Raw genomic sequence first — 23,413 nt, forward strand, 5'->3', positions numbered from 1 at the left:
CTCTACTCTCGCTCACAGAGGTTCTCGGGTATAAGAGTACTGATATTCTCGAAATCAGATGCTACAAATAATGTATGGTTACTTATGGTATAATCACAGAATTATAAACTAATGACTGAATAATTATACTAATTTTTGGTAATTATAATGCTATTGACCAGAAGAAGAAAATTTCCAAGAATAAGTATCTTAATTTAAGGCCATTAATCACATGCTGCTTGGATGCTGATGCATACAAGTAATATTCACAGAATTAAATAAAATATGGACACTACTATGGTATAGTTGTATAAATACATCAGTTATTGTTAATTGTACTGAGAACTGAAACACATGAGATAAGTGTAAAATGATATAAGATGCTAATTTTTAATAATAGAAGGGTGCCGGGAATGCTTAGTTTATGACAAATATAATTAGCTTAAATAATCTAGTCAAGTATCAAAATATATATAAATTATGTTAGAGTAAGGTAATGTAACTGCAAAACTATCTGAGTACTTGAAATGCGTTAATTAGCTAAACAACAATAATTGGGACTTTGAGAAAACTTGCTACTATTTATGGTAAGTCAAGGAGAGTATTACATGCACGAACAATGTAGCTATTATAAAACATGCATAGCAGCCATTTGATTATATAAAAATAATATGCACAGTTATAAATTAGTGCCAGTATCTTGAATCACAGCAGTTTTAAAAGAATAATTGTTAATGAGCCAGAAAAATTTTCTGAATGACTATTAGAATTTTCAAGTAAAGAGAAACAATATTTTAAGAAATTTATGACTGTTAGCGAAAAATAGCTAGGAACAGGAAGTTTTATGTTTGACTGCTAAAAATAAAAAGCCACATATCTGTATTGCCTGTATTATCTGCTGCTATTAAAATATTCTTTGATTACCTTCTGCCAGATAATGCAACCAAAAACCTGATATTAAAGTACTATTACCAAAGTAACTGATTTTGTATTACTTGTTGCTATCAGAATGGCATAAATATTTCATGGAAGTAAATAGGGCAATGAAAATAGGAAAGTTAATTGGTCAAATGACACTGTGGCCAACAGAATTTCTGAAATTTGCAACAACTACTTCAGGTAACTGATTGCTAGACTTAAGGAAAGTCCAAAATATATAATTCAATTGGACAAAACAATTAGTATATGTCATATACATTTATAATGACAAAAACATTAATTTTTATTTTATCTTAATTTGGAAGATCAGAGAAGGTATATTGAGTAAAGTTGACGAATTTTTCAGAATGTTTAAAATGAAAAAAATGCGTTGAAGTATCCACAGATGTAGCAAAAGTAGTGACAGGCAAAATTATGTGTTTTAAATCAATTGTTAAAGTAACTGGCAGTTATTATGTAACTTAATAGACATAGCCTGATCCATTAAGATGCCTTAGCAGCAAAACAAAAGCAATAGAGTTGAATGATATGCTTCAGGATGCTGTCAAAATTATAAACTTTATTAAAAGCAGCTTATTTTCAAACCTCTGTAAAGGCATGGACTTTGAGCAGAAGTAAAATGGACATCAAGAGGGTGAAGTTTAAGAAAAGTAATGCTATTAAAGCATGAAATGAGTATATTTTTAACCAAACAAAAATCTAGCTATTCTTTTTCAAAATGACTAATGGCTATTAAAGCTGCCTTATTTTTGAGATATTTCTGAGAAAATAAATTATCTCAACTTGTCGCTTCAAGGAAAAATTAGGAATATATTTGCCTGAAAAAATAAAATTGATTAAAAAGATCAATATTTGGAAGAATGGGGTGGAAAATGATTCATTTGAAATGTTTCTGACTATCGACAATTTTATAATTGAAAAGAAATAGTAAAGTTTTAATTGCACAAATTATGGAAGATCACTTAATTCAAAAACATATTTTTGAAAATGCTTTATATTGAATTTTCATTTCAAAAAGTTATCTTGGATTCAGAAACCATTTTTGTTTGACACTTGCCATGTAAAGCCCAAAAGTAATCTGCTATGTGATTCGGACTTAAAACTTGAGTTTCCTTTCAAAATCCGTTATTAAGTTCTGGATCAAGGCTTGAACGGATCTACCATAATTTCTGAAGTGGTGTTAAATGTTCTGCTATTCAGCACCACATAGTTGTTTGAAATGAGTTTTTCAACTTTAACACTTATTAAATTCAAAAGTCATCCAAGGCTGAAAAACACTGAAGATGCTTTAAATCCAGAACTTTCAAATATTGCACCAAAATTTAATTTATTATGCAGGAAAAACACACTTGTTTAAACATGATTTTCTTTCATAATTTTTTTTATTGAAGCAAGTCTTAAAACTAATACTTTTCATATTTGTGTTATTTACCAATGTAGCAAATTATTTAAAGGAAGATATTTGCTTTTGTATGTTAATTTTACATTTAATATCTGGGGTGGTGAAAAAATTGCGATAATAAAATGGGAGTATGAATGAAAAAAAGCCTTAAGAAGCACTTCTCTACATCGTACTATCTTCTTTTTACTCTTTTAGAGCATCAGAGATATTGCAACATAGTTCATTTTTGCTTTCATCAATGGATGAGGCTATGTCTCTTCACAAACCAGATATTCATTATGCAGCTCTTGTTTTAAGTGAGCTTCTAGAATCAATTTTGCCTTCAGAAGAAGAGTGGAATAAAATGAAACATAATCGAACATTGGTAAAGTATCCCTTTTTTTAAATTTTTATTTTATTTTATTTTTTATTATTTATTTATTTATTTATTTATTTTTAATATTTAGCAAAATGAGGGATGTATTATCACATTAGTTTGTTGTTTTTGCTGTGTGGAAAAATGGTAATTTATGTATTACATGTAAGGGTGAGTGTCAGCATGACTTAATTATACTGCTGCTGTGTTAAAATTAGCATTGTATTTCATCTGAAATGATACTTCCTGTGTTAACCTATTATTTCATTCCTACTTTTTTTTTATGTCTTTTGTATCTAGTAATTGAAAAAAAAAATATTAGAGACATATTTTTTGGAACTTTTAATTTATCTTTTATTCCCATTTAGTGGTACCTTATTTTTGTTATTTTTATGAAAACATGTAGTTTTGAGGATTATTAATTTGAAAAATTCAGTTTTTCTTTTAAATGAGTACAACATGAATTAGAAGTATGGCTATGAACTGTATTACTATGTATTTTAGAAAGAGATGTATTAAACTTGAAGCTTCATTTTTTATTTCAAATGTGTTATATACCTGAGTTTACATCATTAATCAAAACATCACTGAATATACTGCAATAAGGTACTGTTGTAGCATGGGTGATTTCATACTGGAATGTTTTTGTGATATGAGTGGAAAAGTATATCTATGCACTGTAGAGACATGAAGAAAATAACTATTTACAATAGGAAATATATACAAAAGGAAATCTTCTTGAAAAACACAGACTACTGGTGCATCAACAGTAGTCATGAAGTATTTGCTTATAGCTGACAGGAAAAAGCAGTAAAGCGATTGTAGTTAGAGTTGTTATTATTTTTCAGTTAGAAAAAATTCTCTTTCCAAAAGCAGTATTTCACTTATTATAACCATAATATTTTAATTGATGCAATTAAACAAGTAGCCATATTTCTGATGTTTTTGTAGTAATGTAGTATCTGTTGAAGTCTATTGATTCCAATTTTTCCAGTCAAATCCTGTGTGTAATACTGTAAAAGAAACATGTTCAAAATCAAAACATTTTTCAAGGTATACCTTCTATAGATCTTTAATGTCAACTTTGTAAACAGCTTGCCAACAGAAAGGTAATAAGCATAGACTGAAAGATAATGTTGGAAGGAACAAGATTTGAATTTTGTTATGGATGAGATATTATTGTTTAAAGAAAAGGGCAAGATCTCTTCAAAGTGAAAGATAAGCATTACCATGCTAAAGAGAAATTCTGCTTTGATCAAAGCTAAGTACTTTTTCCCTTAAGCAGGCATAACTTTCTTTCCATCTGTTAAAAGTCTTTGATGGCTTAATCATCTGATCACCTTTCACCTTTGTTCAAAATTTCATCAAACACTGATTATACGAGGGTAAGTTGAAAAATAAGTTTCCCCTGTCGACTGTGGTCAGAGTTGTGTATGAAAGTCAAAAAATAGAATGAGGCATTAAAGATATGACATACCTTTATTTTTCCACATAGGTACCAAGTACATTGAGACATTTGTCATATCGCTTGATAAGCTTCAAAAAGCCCTCCAGGAAAAAATCAGGGCTTTGCATATGGAAGAAGCATTGAACGGCTTATTTCACTTTATTGCTTCCAAAGCGCCTTCCCCCGATATTTTTCTTCAAAGCCAGAAACAGATGGAAGTCGCTTGGTGTGAGATCAGGACTGTATAGCGGATGGTGTAGGCGCTCCCAACCAAGAGTTGCAATATGGTTTTGCGTTGCCGTCGCCGAATGTGGTCTGGCATTGTCATCCAACAGCAGAATGCCAGATGTGAGAAGGCCAGGCCGCTTTTTCCGAATCGCCTCTTTCAATTTCGACAGGGTGTCACAGTAGCACGTAGCATTGATGGTTCCAACCTCCAAAAAGTCCAGCAACAAAACTTCTTGGGCGTCCCAGAAAACTGTGAGGAGCACTTTACCTGCAGAGGGAGTTGTCTTGAACTTCTTTCGGACAGGTGATGACGGATGTTTCCACTCCATAGATGCGGCCTTCGATTCTGGCGTGAAATGGTGGACCCATGTTTCATCCCCCGTCACAATCCGAAACAGAAAATCATTGCCATCTTCATGGTAACGCATGAGATGTTCCAGGCTGACCCCAATGCATTGTTCCTTGTGTGTCAAGGTCAATTGTCGGGCACCCATCGTGCTGACACTTTTCTGTATCGAAGAATGTCGTGAATGATGTTTTGAGCTCGCTCATGTGAGATTCCAAGTTCTTCCGCTACTTCATCGATGGTGATACGCCGGTTTGCTCTAATCATGTCATCCACCTTCCTGACATTTGCATCTGTAGTGGCCGTGCGCGTCCGTCCAGCTCTCGGTATGTCCTCCACTTGCTGACGTCCATCACTGAATGTGCGACACCATCTCCGCACCATTTACTTTGACATCACACCTGGCCCATAGACTTCCACGACGCGGTTATGAATTTCTGTTTCTAAATACTCCACGTATACTCCACAAGCAACACCAGCCAATATCGCACAGTCATTACTTTCACCGCTTTAGACACACCCCTCTCTCCAATTTCTCCCCACACTTCTCTGAAATAGTATCCACTTTCGCATACTTTGTCAAGATCATTGTGGTGTTTCATTCCAAAGCTTTGCGAATAATGTTACGGGTAGCAACGCAAAGCAAATGATAGTAGTTTGGAAGGCAGTTTACGCATCGGCTGAGCAGGACATATATATACGCCTGCGGCAGTTAAGGGTTTAATGCTCAACCTGTCATTTTTTTATGATTAACTTATCATAAAAAACTATAAAAACTGTTTACACTGAAATATGCTCCATATAATGTATGACTGTTATACTGAACATACTGATTTATGGGTATTTGGCATAAATTACTGCTGCCCTTACTGCTAACATTTTATTGTAACATTTGGCAATCGATTGTATTTCCAATATCAGCAGATCAATTTAAACCATTTTTTTTTTTAAATTTATTTCTTATATATGTGTAAGCTGCAGAATAGCTCTCAGCCAACCAGATTAAAGAAAATTTTTATTATAAATACCACTGCTACTAACTGTAACATTTTTTTTCATAACCCATTTTGCTTTTGCTAGCCATAGATGTTTTTTGTGTCCCGCAATTAGTCTTTGTCTAAAAAAGAGGTACTCTTCTGTTATTGGGAACAAATTCAGAAATGTATGTATAGATGTATGTGTTCATGTATGCATGTGTACAAGTATGTAGGTATGTATGGTGTATACATTTACACGCATGCAGATAACATTTCTGAATCCAATCACGATAACAGAAGAGAACCAAAAAAGGTGTAAACTTTCAAAATTGTGCAGGTGCATAGAGCACCTAATGCTTTGTGAATTTGTTTTAATTACGGGAATAAGACTGTACACGAATCAATGACACTTCTGCTAAAGCTTTTCTTCTCTGTTGTGTTATGAAATATATCTGCTAACCCTGAGATATTTACCAGCTCTCTATGTGCTCCTCTATGTGTGCAGATGAAAATCAACGTCATCTACACCAAATCATTATATATATCACACACATATATGTATATATATACACACACACATACAGTGTATGGACAAAAATATGGAAACACCTTGTGAAATGCATGTTTGAAAAGAAAGATTGATTTTAATGAAATATGTAGGTGGCGCTGGCATTTTTTACTACTGACGCCACCTATACAACTTCGTAAATGTGCTAAACAGTTCAGTTGTTGTCGGAGTACTGTTATGTGAGGTTGTCATTGCATTATGTCAGAGTTAACAGACTTCGAACGTGGGCAAATTGTTGGAGCACGTATGGTAGGTGCTTCCGTAAGCAAGGTAGCCGAGGTGTTTAGTGTTTCAACAGGTACTGTATCGAAGATTTATTCCGCATATTTGAAAAGCGGAAAACCATCATCTGCTAAAATACAGCGCGGACGAAAGTGTGTCCTGAGTGATCGTGACAGACGATCATTAAGGGCAATTGTGATGAAAAATAAGAAGACCACAGCTGCAAAAGTTACTGCTGAAATGAATGTTGTGTTACCGAACCCTGTGAGTACCTAAACAATGAGAAGGGAGCTTCATAAACAGGGAATTGCTGGCCGTGCTGCAATTGAGAAGCCACTCATAAGTGATGCTAATGCCCGTAACAGGAAAAGGTGGTGTTTAAGTTATAAAGCCTGGACTATAGAGCAGTGGAAGCGAGTAATATAGTCTGACGAGTCTTCTTTCACATTGTTTCCCACTTCTGGCCGAGTTTATGTCTGGAGAACGCCATCTCAAGCCTATAATACAGACTGCTTGTTGCCAAGAGTGAAACATGGCGGGGGTTCTGTTATGATTTGGGCAGCCATATCGTGGTTCTCTGCTAGCCCCATGATAACTGTGTCAGGGCACATGACTGCCAAGACTTATGTGAACATTTTGGCCGATCAAGTTCATCCCATGGTACAAACTTTGTTCCCCGATGGTGATGGTGTCTTCCAAGACGACAAAGCCCCTGTTCACACAGCTCACATTGTCCAGGACTGGTTTTCTGAGCACGAGGATGAGTTGTCCCATCTCCCCTGGCCACCACAGTCACCAGACCTGAAATATTATCGAACCTTTGTGGTCTGCATTGGAACGGAAAGTGCGTTCTCGTTATCCCCTGCCAACATCGTTATCTGAACTTGCCACCGTTTTGCAGGAAGAATGGTATAATATTCCCTTGGCAAACATACAGGAACTGTATTTATCCATTCCGAGAAGACTGCAAGCTGTTTTGGATGCCAACGGGTTTCCTACACCATATTAAGCAAAGAAACATAAAACATATAAAACAAAGAAACATGTTTTTTTAAAGGTGTTTCCATATTTTTGTCCAACCCCTGTATATATATGTAATAAATTCGAAGTCAGAAGCAATGCCCAGGAAATTGGGATGCTGATTAAATCTTCAGTTTCATTTTGAGCAACATGTTGTGGCTAGATAGAAGTCAGCACATTAAATGTGCCTGTTCCAAAAGGCTTACATTTTTTGATAACTTTATAGCAAGAAAGCAGCAGCAGACAGACAACAATGTAGTTAGGCCAAAGCTTGGAAAGCAAGTGCGTAATGTTCAGGATGAAATCAGAAGTCAAACTGAGTTAGTTTTGGTTCTCAAAGCATTCTGATTGGATAGTTAATATTGCTGTAAAATTACTATTGGCGGGTTGAGTTTTAGCTCAGTTTACATCACCAGAATTATGTAAGAGTCATATGACATAGAATAGTCTTGAAATGACGCAGTGCAGAGAGGGGTTACTATTTTTAGAATAGAGAAGGGAAATGTTTGCTACTCTAATGCTTTTTCTCTCAAAAAGTCTTCTCTGTCGCTTCGCCTTTTTCTTTTGAAAGGGGGAATGTGTAAGATAAAAAATATGAAAGTAAACTTCTAAATTTAATTCACTATAACCTCTTATTTTTTATTTCATTTTGAAACTTCATCGCTCTGTCTTAAAAATGAACTGCGTCATTCAAATTAATCATGTGATCTTACGTAACCCTTAATGCAGATGCCTCTTGACCAATCACCAAATTGCAAACCAAAACTTTTCTCTTCGTATGCTTCCATCTTGCATAACTACGCACTTCAGCTTTTGCCCTCTACTCTGCTAAGATGTAATTTCGCTGGCTTGCTTTATATCTCAACAATATCAAAAATGTAAATCTTCTGTGGAAAGGCACGACTAGAGTGCCAAGTGATTGTGGCCACAAATATCAATTGGAAATAAAAATGGAATTAAAACTGCCACGACTGCCAAGTTTAGATACTACGCAATCAAAATTCTTCTTCAATATGAATCTAAGCATGCATCGACACTGCTCTGGCTTTTCCTTGTGCTCTTATAATTACATATATATGTATATACATTAGATATGTATAGAATATTTAACTCAAAGTTATGACTTAAATTAGCAATAGCCCAGTAATTCTTCATTTTTTCATATTAATTTGTTTATCTCTACTTTCTGTTCTGGAAGTAGAAATTGTTTGTTTGTTATCTGTTCTGGAAGTAGAAATCTTTCTCGACTGTGTCTTTTCAAATTAATCCATATCATGCCATCTTATGTAACCGTGCATTGTAGATATTTTTTCACCTATTAGATTAAAGAAATTTTTAGCTATTTTTTTGTATGAGCACTTACCTGTCTCCCCCCCTGGCTTCACCTTGCTGCATCCAACATGTGTCTCCCATCACTCTGTCTAAAGATGTAATAGGCTATATAAAATTGCAGAGTGCATATCATACCTATCATAATGTATAAAGAAGAATATGTGTCCTAAAAATTAGTTATCAAAAAAGAAAATTGCGTATTGAATTTATGGCCTTTCTTATTTACATAGAAAAGAATCTCCAAGTTATTCATCACCAATCCATTTTAGCTATCCCCAAATAATCATATCACACACACACACATATATAATTGAGTTTATCTGGTAGTTGCATTCAAAATCACATGAAACAGATTATTTTCTGCAGTTTGTCCTTTCCTCCTCATGTGCTCTTAATGAGAACGTGAGTGACTTCTTTCAAACCAGTTCTCAATTCCTTATACTAAGATTTTGTCAACAGTTGTTTAACATTTCATTTCCATCATGCATCTTTTGTTATGCATAGTTTTGTTGTGTGAGAGTTAAAACATTTGAGATTTTTTTAGCAAAATATCACGTATGTGAAAATTATGGATTGCTTCTGTTTCATTTCATTTTGAGGCACAGTGGCTAGTGTATCGCACAGCAGCACCACAAGTCTGGGGTTCGAAACCCGAGCTGGGCAAGATCGACTCAGCCTTTCATCCATTGATTTCTATCCCTTGGGTCGATAAAATGAGTACCAAGTTCGCTTGGGGACTAAATACTGGAGGTCCTGCGACAAGTTGACCCACCTGTTCAGAGCATATGCTTACGCACCCCGGGGCTCACGGTCAAGAAAGCAGATTTCGGGACACTGCAGGCTGTGGCCCATTAGGGCTGTTTGCGCTACCAAGTTTTTTTTTTTTTTTTTTTTTTAAGTTCTTTTTCATTTCTCAGCAGATTTATTAAATGCAAAGTGTAATAAAATTTAATACAAAACAAAGAATATTGTGCTGAAAACTTTTCCATGAAAAGAGAGTTATTAAAGGAAATATTGCAATGAAAATATGTATTTATTCTACTTATTCTGAAACTAATGTGTATACGAAAATAAAGAAGCCACCCACATCCTTCTTTAGTTGAAAAATGATATTAACAGACAGAAATGAAAAATTGCATCTTTTCAGAAGAATTTGGTACAAATTAAAGAGTTGCCGCAACGCTCACAGGAAAGCAGAGTCATGGATGATATTATTAGATGCTTTCAAATACCCAAATATCAATTTAAATAGTATACTATGTTGCATTTAGTCAATCCCCACTGTTGAAAATATATGCTTAGAATGCTTTTGAGGACACAGCAGAGCTGTCTGTTAAGAATTGAATGCAATTAATTTTATGAGTTTTATTAAATCTGTTGCAAATAAGCAAGTTCCAGTGTGTTTACCATACCATAAAACATAGTTGAATGAAGCAACGGAAAAGTTGACACCTTGCTACAACATCCAAATGAGAAGGATAAACTCATAATTTCAAGAAATATTTTAAAAACTTCAAAATCATCCAACAATAGCTGTATCATTTGAGAATCAATATGCTATTAACAAAGATTAATGATATAATTTATAAATTCACAGGGATTAATGTCCATTTATGGCATATCACAATTGCAAAAAGTGGTAAAAACTATATTGGAGAAACTTTAATCAAAGAACTCATAGAATTTTTATGTTTTTTTACTGTAATAATACTCTGTGTAAAAAAATTGTATCTCTGCAATAATGCATTGGGATATACACCCAAGCTTTAAAAACATTGTCTGTGAGTGATAATGCAGTAAAGTGATGAGCTGGAGAAATGTTAGCTAACACTGAAAATAAACTTGCAGATATTTTCCAAAGCTGTTTATTTCTATACATTTGGACAAGACAATTATTCCAGATAATAATATTTATTGATGTAGGTGTGCTATTTTAATGAGAACAATGCACTACAAAGAAAAATGCTATTCACAATAAATCTTATTGTAGATACAAGAGCATTATCAATATTTAATACTGTAAAATTGTACTTTGCAAAAAATAATATACCCTTGAACAATATTGTAATATGTACTACTGATGATAGGTACACTGCTAAAAAAAAAAATGGGACAGTGCTATATCTCCCGTTCTACTGGGGCGATTGACAAAATTCAAACTAACGTTTTTCATGTCTCGGAAGCGCGACTTAGGATATATATTAGATTTATATATAGTACTATTCTAACATAGGTATTTTGACACAAAATCGGACTTTTTCTGAAATAACATACCAATTTTTTTACATATTTCGATTCTACGACTCAAATTATGCCAGAATACCAAGTTTTGTAAAAATCGTACGATTAGTTTTTAAAATATTAGCTCTCAAAATTTTAGCTCCTCAATGTTAATTGAATTTGGCAAATATTTATTAATATCTCTTTTTTTATTAAACTTTTTTGATTTTTTCTCTCACATTTCGAAATTTTGGTTCATTCCAAATAAAATTTACCCATTTTTTGCCTTTTATTTTTTAAATTTTTATTTTTAAATAATTTCTATAGTTTTTTCGAAAAAAATTTTGAATTATAACCTATAAACTTTTTACCATCATCTTAAAGTAGGTGTATTTTTAAGCATATCTGCAAAAAATTAGACTTTTTTACTCAAAATTTTCTAAGATATACACGAATTTACATAATTTCGCGTTTTGAAATTTGGCACCTTTTTTTTGAGCGATAATAAAGCCAAATGTGGTCTATGGATTTTTGTTACACTGAATTGCCACAGCTATTTTTTAACCTTAAACTTCAAGTAAAATTTTACGGAGAATTAATTATATGACATTTTTTCCCTCAATGATGCGTAATAAATATTTATTAATACTATATGAAAGGCTATTTTTTAAATTATAGATGATGTTATTCAAATTTTTAACTATTTTTTTTTTTTTTTTTATTTCTCTCGTATCTTTTCTTTTTTTAAAAAATTTAAGAGTAAGTTTTTGTAAGAGTAAATTTTTACCTTCGACGTTTTATCGTCTGCTACTTTACTTCGTTTAAATCGAATTGTCTAAAACTGAGAATTTTCGTTTGATATTTATTTGAATTTTATGACATTAACTGCATAATTTATTTCTAAACAAACTGTTGCTTTTGAAGTGGCTGAAAGAGCGGCTGATACTATTATCCATATTTTTAAAGCACAATATATTTTCATAGAAACATAATATTTAGAATAATCATTTTTTATAAAAGTCAAATTATGATATAAACATATAACCCTCTAGAGACTGAATTAATGGAAGTTCAATGGTTATGTAGAAATGATCTGCAGCTACTTAATGGCTGGATAAGTCAGCAGATTCTGTGGACAAGTAAGAATAATTATATAAACGACACCAACATTCTGGATTCAATAAACAACGAGGATACGATGTTTACTAAATGAATTAAGAAGTTTTAAAACATAAAAAATCAACTCATTTTTTTCCTAAAATGTATTTTTGTGCGTAGCGTATTTTCATTATATCCTTAAAATTCTAATTTAGAATGTAATTGTCAAGAACTGAATCCTAATCATCAGTAATATAATAAGTAATTATTGCTGTTATTAATAAATCCTTCTTATAAAGTAATTGCAAATATTTCAAAAAACTTTCTGTCTGACTGCAAACATTTTTCTATGCAAATATTTTTAATTTTATATTAATCAAGATTGCACAACATATTACTTATTTCCACTTCAATTCTTACCGTCAGTTCTAGTAGAATTTACAAATCAATTATATTTAATTAAGGATTGAATTGGATTATTTAATTATGGCAAAGCACACGAGGGCTATCTGCCTAAAGGGAGGAATGCCTTCGTGGAGGACTTTCTAAGGGAAACTGGCTCGTATACACGTAACACATGGGGAAAACCGCCCATGCGGCCAGCCCGTTCGCGGGATTCGAACCTCGGACTGAACTACCAGAGTTCAGCCTCTTTAACGCTCGGCCGTTGGTGGGCTATTTAATTAAGGAATGACCATCTAAGTTAAGGAACAGCGTACCGTAACAACATTCCAATTATTGGCGCCGTATCTTTCATGTTACTCCCGATTGGCTAGCTACATGATTTTTAATGAGTATTCGGATTTTACTAGTAACTTCACTTGGAAATTGCGCTTAAACTAGGTTAGTTGGTTATTTGAACATAGAAAAAACATGGGAGCTATTTGATTAAGATGCTTTCATAGAGAATCTTTGTAAAGAGAACCTAAAAAACTACGAAAACCAACCATGCAGCCTGGGTTAGACTGAGCAGCAAACAATTAGTATTTAACAATATTTTCTTTTTCAAATGCTAGGCAACTGATGAGGCTCCAATTAAATTTCAAATTTAATATTTTATTTGTAAATATTTAAAATATTGTTGTATTCTTTGACACAAAAAGCAGAATTTAAGTTTTGTTAACTCGTTAGTAAACTACCAAGCCGTAGTGCAAATGAATATTCAATTTCTTTGGCAATAATTGTATTCACAATTCTTGGAATATGAGCTAAAGAAGGAACGTTCTCGGAAGATTAAAGAAGTGTTTAAATCCAGTGATATTAGGTTTGTCTTACAAGCTCAGGATCAAAACGATTCTGCAATTGCCCGAGTAGTTGACTTGTAAATGGATGTGAATTAAGCAGATGACTTTTAATCTTACGTTATTCAGCCAGAAAACGTATTCCAAATGTTTTGTATTGCATGACAATGCATCTTTTCATTATTCAATAAACAGTCGGAGAACCGCTTGTGTTCGGAAAATAAGTATGTATATTCAATCGTCCTGCATGTTCTTCAAATTTGTCTTCTTGTGATTTTTTTTCTTTCTCAAAAACTAAAGTTGCCTCTCAAAGGAAAGTTTTTTGACATTGAAGAGACGAAATTAATATGACATCTACTTTTAGAGGCATGTGAAAAACAGATCTCTACAAACCTTCTCTACATGTTGTGCAGTCAGACAAAAAGTTACATCAGCGTAAATTCTATAATCTATTTTTATTACACTATGATTACTTTATTAACATACAGTGAATATATACTAAATCTTTTACTTTAGCTTAAGTAATTCGGAATTTTTGACGGAATTGTTGTCGGAACTAGGACTTAGAAGATAAGTCAAATTAAATATTTCGATAACCCAGTAAATTCAAGTTCGAAATTTCAATATTTTATTTTCGGAGGGTGGGGAAATGTTTTCAGTTTTGGTCCATTATACTAAGTATATTTGCTTCGATTTTTGATTTTTCCATAAAAGAGAAAATTTTACGCATGGTATACACATAACGCATAGCTTCAAATTAAAATTTAATAATATACAGAGTGGTTATAATTAAAGTTCCACATTGAAACGGTCATAAAAGGAAAACTACTGGATCAAATGTTATCAAACTTGAAAATCGTGTAAAGGAGGTCATGGGAATTTATTTTCCACGAAAAAAAGGAAGTTCGAAACCTCACCACCAGGGAGGGAAATGGCGCTGTATGCAATATTGTTAAACGAAATATGGGTCGGAATCTAACTTAACCTTTTGTTAAACGGGTTTAATATGTTGTATACCCTTAAGAAACTTTGAAGTAGGCAAATTATTATTTAAAGACGTTAAATTCGATAAATGTCGAGTGCGCCATCCCTGTAAGTGAGAATTTCGTCCGTGAAAACCACGAATTAGCGATTAGAAAATGTGAGATCGCAAATCGCTCTCACAAGTGCGTACAATCTGGAAATCGTTTTCGTACAGATCGCTAATTTGTAATTTTTTAAGCCTGAATTCGGCACTAAAACATGAAGATACTGATTCAAAACGCTTTTAATCGATTTGGGCCAAAGAAATCTCTCATGTTATCTATCTAGTTCCATTGCATTCTCCTACTGCATTCGATTGCATAACAGTCATTTCACACCGTTTACTGTTGAATGACAGCTAGTTTTATAACTAAACCATTTTTTTCTGAAGAGCAGTTGACAGCTGGACCACTGCGATTGCAGTTCCTTAGAGCCAATATTAAAATGTTTCGTGATACATGAACTGCAGTAACGTGGCATTTTAGATACTACGATTTTTATGCAGGGCTGGGCACCACTTCAAGAGTGTCACATAGTTACTTAGGCAACATTTCACAAATGAACGTCTTATAGGCCAACACTTCCCCTCTTCCCACCAGACCTCAACCTCTGTGACTTTTGTCTATGAGGTTATCTCAAAAGCACTGTTTATGGTGATAATCTAAACAATTTGGCAGAAATGAAAAATGTGATACACTGATAACATTCCTCCTGATATGCTATGTGTAACGTGTATACGAGCCAGTTTCCCTTAAAAAGTCCTCCATGAAGGCATCCCTCCCTTAAGGCAGATAGCCCTCGAGTGCTTTGCCGTAATCTAATAAACCAAACCAAAACCAAACCTGATATGCTAAGAGCTGCTGTTGAGAATGCAGTAACATGATTTAACTTGCTTTCGGAAAATGCTGGACGCTACATTGAACATGCTTTGTAACACGTTTCGGAAAATATTAAACACATTTTAAACAGATGTTTTCGTGTCTTATTTCATTTAACAATATTGTATACAGCGCCATTTTTCCACTGGTGGTGAGTTTTTGAACTTTTTTTTTCCGCCGAAAATAAATTCTCATAACCTCCTTTACACGATTCCCAAGTTTGATAACATTTGGTCCGGTAGTTTTCCTTTTATGACCATTTCAAAGTGGAACTTTAATAATAACCACCATGTAAAATAAGCTTTAAAAGTCTGACAGTTTGGTTCAAGTCCCAACTTTAAAAAATATATATATAAATATAAATTTTTATATTAATTCTCTTAGAAAGCATGTTTTAAGAAGCTAATTTTTTCTCTCGCGTTATAGATTGTATAAAAAAAACATGATCTTTAATATGATTTAGATTGTTTCAGCCGATATAAGAATCGGGTTACTCTGTGGTACAGAATAAACCCTGCTGGACTGTTTTATTTCTTTGTCATTTAGCAAAAAACTTTTAATTAAATTATTTATCCTTTGGACTTCGCTTTATTTATAGCTAAAATGACTAGCTGTCTTTAGCTGAAACGCAATTCATATAATTGATATTTTAAAAAATTGACAAGAATGCAAAATGTATGGAAGTCTAGCAGTCGAAAAATCTTAATTTTCTTGTGTGAGCACTGAAAGGAAAGAAGAAAATTAGGGAGAAAGGTAAGCAAACATTTGCAGGGAAATTTGGCTGTCAGACGTACCAAGATGTTCAAAAAGTTGGACGCTTTCGAATATACTTTCAGAATACTTCAAAGAATTTAGGTGTTCAAAGAAAAAACACTTGGACGAGTAAACCAGCAAATACCATTAATTGAGCTTGTGTTAACAGAGAAAACAAAACGATATCATTGCAGATTAAAGTGAAGAGCGACTGGTTTTAAACTATATGGTTGTGTAAATTACGTTATAGAACATCATATCGTATCATAAATGGTGAATCCCATGATTTCCTCAGTCAAATTATTTGAAGATTCAGGAGTTTATCCAGTGATGCATGTGGATGTCACTTAAAGATGTTTTTTCCCCTTCCTGATGAATTAGCGGCCGAGCGGTAAAGTCGCTGAACACTGGTAGTTCGGTCCGAGGTTCGAATCCCGCGAACGGGCTGGCTGCATGGGCGTTTTCGTGGTTTTCCCCATGTGTAACGTGTATGCGAGCCAGTTTCCCTTAGAAAGTCCTCCAGGAAGGCATCCCTCCCCTTAGGCAGATAGCCGTAGTGTGCTTTGTCATAATAAAATAAACCAAAACCTTTTGATGAAACCAGTCTTTCCTTTCATCTCATAGCTTCAAAATGTTTAGCCTCTAAAGACTGATAAAGGCTCTGACGAAATACTTCGTGAAGAACTTTCTAAGGGAAACCAGCTGTCATATGCGGTACACATGAGAAAATCCACGAAAACGCCCATGCAACCAGCCCGTTTACCGGGGTTTGAACCCCGGAGTGAACTACCAGTGTTCAGCAACTTTACCGCTCGGCCGTTTGTGGGCCTTTACGAAATGGAAGGCGATAACTTTATTTAAAATGATTGTCAGAAATACCAAAGTGTTTCGAAAAGTTGGATACTTTTCAATATACTTTTAGAATGCTTAAAGAAACAGAGAAGAAAAATAAATTTTTTCGTAAAATTTAGTTTTCGTATTTTTTTAAATTTAAAACTTTTCAATATTATGATATTTGATTCTTGCGATTTCAAAAATAAAATATTTGACTAAAATATAAATAACATTTTAAGAAACCAAATGTAGGATAAAATTGTGTAAAGCAATGGGCACAATGATAAAACTGTTTAAAGCAGTGTATGCAAGTCATCCTAAGTTAAAATATCGGTTATACATCTCTCTTATTTATATATATTTTTTCTGAACAGAACATTGAAAGGCGTGTAAAACTGTGCTTTATTGTATTTTCTCTTTTAATATAGTATGCAGTTTTCAAACGCATCGTAGTCTGGGTTACAAAGTATTCTTCCGAAAAAAACGCAGTTCAAATAAATAAAATCAAATTCTGGAAAATTGATATTAATAAATATATTTAAAATGCTCAGTTCGAAGGAATAAATAGAAAATTTTAAAACAATTATCTGAAGAGACAATGCAACACAAACAATTAAAATAAAAGTATAAAAATTTAAAAATGACCTAAAATAATAGCTATGACGAAAAATATATATAAAGAAAACTATTTGAAAAAAAAAATAAACGCTGCACCTTTATTTACGCAGTTCGAATAGGTAAATAGAAATTTTTAAAACAGTTATTCGGAAAAAAAAAAAGTGGAACTTAAACAATTAAAATGAAATTCGAAAAGAAAAAATTACTTAAAATAATAAGTTATAATTAAAAATATAATATAAAGAATATTATTTGGCAAAAAGGAACGATGGTGACTTTTTTTCCTAAGGAAACTAGGTTGCCATATATTAAGAAGTTCGCCAAGTGAAGTATTCTTGGCGCAAACTGATAAAAAAGTGCCAACATAAATTTGTGAATTTCTCCATAAATTTCGCTCCAAATTTTACAAAATTTCATATTTAGGCGTAATTTGAGTCGTAGAATCGAAATATGTAAAAAAGTTGGTATGTTATTTCAGAAAAAGTCCGATTTTGTGTCAAAAAACCTATGTTAGAATAGTGTTATATATAAATGTAATATATATCCTAAGTCGCGCTTTCGAGACATGAAGAACGCAATTTGAATTTTGTCAATCGGCCCAGTAGATCGGGAGATATAGGACCGTCCCCCCCCCTTTTTTTTTTTTTTTTTTTTTTTTGAGCAGTGTACCTTGAATGATATATTGCTGTCATGGATATATTGTTTATTTAAAGAAATAATTGTCAAACATTTTGTGTATTGATTGTATGGTGCTTAGATAACACCTTATAGCAAAATATCTGAGTACAATTATTTATTGATAAATTTAATCTTCTTTATCATAATCTATGGACGAGAAAATTTCACCAGTTTCCCAAACTTTTATCTCTAAAAGATGATTATAACTGTACTGGAAATTGAATGGTTTAATGGTCACCTTATTGGCTTAAATCAAATATGGAGAATCCATTTGAAGAAATTTTGAACTTGAAGATTTATGACTGGATGAAAAAACATTTTACTGCAGTTAACGCTGAGGTTGATATTACTTGTCAAGAAGAGCTATTAGAACTCAAAAATGATGAGAGTAAATATAATTTTGATATTGTAGAATCAGGTATTAGTGCTACTAATCGTATTATGAGCAAACAAAGAAGCTGTCTGAATATTTCTGAAAGAGGTCTCTTTGTTTATTCCCTATGAAAATTGAACTAGGTATCAAATATTTAATCTCAGAGCATCAGCCCCAAGGATCTTTCTAATAATTGATTAAAATTTGTATACTTAATTAATTTTTTTATTATTAGTATAAATAAGTGGATAAATTTAACGGTATACTTTTACTAAACCTCCTCTCAGAAAAGTGTTTTACACTTAGTTAAATTAAGTTACTGTAGAATTGGTGGATGATAATGAAATTTTATATCTATAAAAGGGATTAGTAGGTATATAAAGATTGGCTAACCATGTGTTAAACTGTATGTAAGGATTTTAGCAATAATATGTAAGTGATTGGTAGAGTGTAAAATTATTATATAATAAAATATGCTGTTTTCTTAACCTCATATACTTGTAATTATTTTAAAACTATATTAATATTATTTATAAAATGAATATTCTGAATTGAATTAAACCATTTTAATGAAATCATATGATAATCATATAGATGAAGCTTATTTTTAAACATTTTCATTGATATTGTATAATATAATAAAGAATCAACACATGACATCTTGCATTAAGTAGTCTTCTTTGGATGTCTGGATAAATGCAAGAATTAGATTTACATTCTTAAAATACATAAATCTCATATTTCATTTAAAAAGTTTAGTTTTTCCCTTTATCTCGTCACTGATTGCCATTCATCAGAATGTATATTTGTAACATGTAACATTAAATAATTTTAATCACAAATCTAATCCTTTCGTGGAAGCATTACTATTAAACTTGCTACTGATTTTAATGATAATTTTGACAGCTATGCTATGTGGTTAGTATAGTGAGTGGTTAGCAGAGTCAGTTTTCACATACAGAACCTTAGGTTTGAATCCCAATGATGTGTGTTTGTATAACTGTTTTCTTTCTCATTAGTGAAGCACTGGTTTACCCACTGTGTGTTCTTGTTGGGCACTGTCTTTTAATGCCCAGGCAGTAAAATATCAATTAGGTCCAGCCATTCATTGGCTTATGTCTAATCAAGCAGTGCTCAGCTTTGGTTATGAAATAGGAAAACCTTTCCCTCTCTCTTATATTGTAGAATCAGGTATTAGTGCTACTAATCGTATTATGAGCAAACAGAGAAGCTGTTAAACGTGAAAAATGTGGCAGCAGTTAATATTAACACACTGCATGTTATTAACTTTGTTTGTAGGTCTTTTTATAACCTTATATAATGATAGAAAATTTTAAGATAGAAAAATGTATTACAGATTTATGTTTCTTGTATGATTCTGATGATATAGTTACATGTATGCTGACCTGGTTGACCTATTTTGATTTTTTTTTTTAATAATACTAATGATTTTCTTAATTTTTTTACAAATAATGTAAGTAAATAGGATTTTAACATGTATCATGTGTTAAGTCGAATTCCAATTTTATATCTTGATTATGTGGCAAATAATACAATTATAAAATATAATTTGTTTGTAAAAATCTTATTTATTTTTTAAGACTTTGATGCCATCCATTTTGAAAGGAAAAGTCTTTTACCCGTTGGACAAAGATGAAAGTACATACTGCAGTAGCAATGAGGATCAGTCCCTGCTTTTTGCATCTGAAGTGATATCAAGCATATTTGTTAATCTAATAGAAAATTCGAGTTCTCAAGAAAGTGAAGCATTTTTTGAACAGTATGTAATGAAGCATACTTCTGAACTTCTGTGGTGTTTAAGTTTTGCCAGTGAAAATGTGAGTATAGTATACATTTGAATAATATTTTTCCCAGAAATGTACTCAAAGTAATTTTGTTACGGATCTCTAATATATAATTCCATATATTTTTTAATTTATTTAAGTTATTTTAATCTTATTGTATGTCTGAGAAAAGCACTGAAACAGACCTCTTGACTTCTATAAGCATCTTAATTACTGATTTTTTTTTATTTGAGTTAAAAAAATTAACATGCAGATAGAAATACTCAAACATAAACTACACTCTTTTGCAAAAAAAAAATCGAAGCACCAAGAAGGACTTTTGCGATCGTGACAAAATTTTTGGTATGCAAAAACACCTTGATTGAACATGTAAATGATCAAAGTTTCAAGGCAGATGAACGGGAATTGCGATCATAGCGCACATTCCTAGTGCGCAGTTTGCAAAGTATAAAACCAGTAACGGCGGAAAATTTATCTTTTTTTTTTTTTTTGTTGCTGTCATTGTAATTCCGTAAAGAAGCAACTAAAGGTGCCATTACGATGATATCGAAAACCTTACTGACCACTAAATGACTTTGTGGTCGCATTGTAGGGTTGCGTGAAGCTGGGTAACCATACCGAGCAATAGGGCACCACCTGCAGCGTACAGACACTGGTGTGCAAAGATATTGGCAGCAATGGTTGCTACAAGGAAATTGCTGATGAAATGAAGGCTCTGGAAGGCCAAGGAGCATAAATGCGAGGCAAGATAGATGGTTGTTCGCCAGGCCCGAACTGCTTCAACGGTATCATTGTCGACTATTCAACGCATTACAGCAATGTCTATACCTCCCATGGTACCGTCCACCATCTCATGCCACTTGTCTGAGGTGGGGTTACACTCACAGAGGCCTTTAAGACATTTGCCTTTGACCCCACAACGTCGGCAGAATCATTTGGAGTGATGTCACAGCGGATCATCAGGGCTGCCATTAGACTGGCATCGTATAGTGTTCAGCGATAAAAACATGCTTCACTCTTGAAGCAGATGACCACCGCATTTGTGCCTGGAAAGGATGGGGCCAGCAGTCCCAATCACCTTTTGTTTTACAAAGGCATACAGCCACGTGTGTGGCATTATTTCTTATGACAACAGGTCATCTTTAGTCATCCTCCGTGCATCTTTAACAGCTCAACGATATGTTGATACCATCCTGCGGCCGCTTGCATTACCCTTCATGGCACATCATCTTGGGGCCATTTTCCATCAAGATAATGCCAGGCCACATACCACACGCATATCTCTGGACTGTCTCCATGCAATTGATACTCTTCCTTGGCCATTAAGGTCACCAAACTTTTCACCAATCGAGCATGTCTGCCAAATGGTGGACTGCCAGATTCGGGCACCACAAAATATTGCAGATATGGAGTGACAACTGATGAATGCCTGGCAGATTGTTATGCAGGATGACATTAGGAATCTCTACCACTCCTTGCCTTAACAAATTCAAGCATGATTGCCGCCAGGGGCGGTTAGACCAACTACTAATTTGATCACTCAGTGGGTGATTGTGAGCCATGAACAGGTACTATGACCTTGATTTTTTAATCATTTTATTATCTGTGCATGACTATACACATATTCACTTTCATCAAAAAGAACCACTTCCTTCACGGTGCTTACATTTTTTTGCAAAAGGGTGTATATTTTGAATTATAATTTGCATTATGGATCCATTTACGCTTATTTGCAAATGTACATTGCGCTTGAAGTATCACTATAGCTGTCTGCTGATGCTTCAATCATAATTTACATGGCATTTCACACTGTTGCAGAAAACTCCTCACAAGGGTACTTCTAATGATAAATATTTTTTGAATGTTTTACTGTAAGTAGTGGGACTAAGTTGTGTAATAATTACTGTGCTCAATTAATATTTTATGAAGTTGTCATTTAATACTTTAGGTTAGATTTTCATTTCTGATACTAAATTTATATAAAGACATAACTGAAATAGTACAGACTGTTAAACCCAAAAAGGTTATTAGTCTTGAAGATTATTTTGTGTTGATTCTCTTTAAATGCATTGTTTCACTTTTCATTTGGGTTTGTTGCCATTCAGCAAAGTATAAGATACTTATCTTTCAAATTTAATCTGTCTGTTATTGATTAACAGTTTTAAAAGCAGTAGGTGCAGTTCATAAAAATATTATTTTTATTACTTTTCAATCTGATCTAATTAAATAATTAAATATTTTTTAGATTTGGATAATTTTTTTTCACTTTTCAACTATACAGAAGATATATAGTTATACATATTATCTAGTATTCTGTAAAATGTTTTGCTATTCCACTTAGCCATCTACTGATAAGACATATTAAACTTTAAAAGAGCCCTTGTTCACCAGTAGCCAAGCTAAAGTTGGCAAACACCAGTAGTTTGATCCGTGGTTTGAATCTAGGTGAGAAAACTGGCTGCATTGCCGTTTTTATGCTTCCAAGACAGTTCCCTTGGAAAGTCCTCCAAGAAGGCATCCCTCCATTTAGACAGACAGCTCTCAAGTGCTTTGCCATAATCAAGCAAACCAAAATTAAACAAGCTTTCTTCATTGACCATTAAAATTTGAACTTTTTTTTAGTCCAAAGGGGCAATTTTCTCAGAAGGAATACTAATGTCATTTTGGCATTTTGCTTTGTTTCACTGTATTATATTTAAAGAAATTCAATAATGAAGAATCTGCAATTAATGTTTGTGTGTTTCTCGCATTGTGATAAAACAATGGTACCTAGAGACATCAAATTTTGAATAACGTAATCTTTCATCGAATATGGGCCCTAATTTGTAATTGGTTTTATTATCGATTTCCATATTTTGTAAGACTTTAATGAATTTTTAATTAAGAAACTCAAGGATTTCGAAGCGAGCAGTGGCAACGTTGTACAGAGTAGAACATTTTTATCTTCAGCGCTCGAGACTTTGTATCCGAAATTTTAAGATATGATCATTTTAGAATTATTTTGAAATATTGCTGTTGAACTGAATTTTATGGTTTAAGTTCGAAGAACATGATATTTAATACATAAAGGTAACACA

At 33.1% G+C, this 23,413-nt stretch overlaps 1 protein-coding gene across 1 annotated transcript in view; it reads left to right on the forward strand.

Moving 5' to 3' along the window:
- Ltn1 (E3 ubiquitin-protein ligase listerin) overlaps positions 1–23,413 on the forward strand; it is a 198,853-nt gene that overhangs the window by 93,929 nt on the left and 81,511 nt on the right. The window contains exons 15-16 of the mRNA XM_085816712.1: positions 2,516–2,684; positions 20,133–20,369. Coding sequence (XP_085672838.1) covers positions 2,516–2,684; positions 20,133–20,369 — 406 coding nt within the window. The remainder of the gene's footprint in view (positions 1–2,515; positions 2,685–20,132; positions 20,370–23,413) is intronic.

Source organism: Stegodyphus dumicola, chromosome 5 (genome assembly GCF_044657685.1).
Source record: "Stegodyphus dumicola isolate Sdum_Otavi_A_Nest chromosome 5, ASM4465768v1".
Lineage (NCBI taxonomy): Eukaryota > Metazoa > Arthropoda > Arachnida > Araneae > Eresidae > Stegodyphus > Stegodyphus dumicola.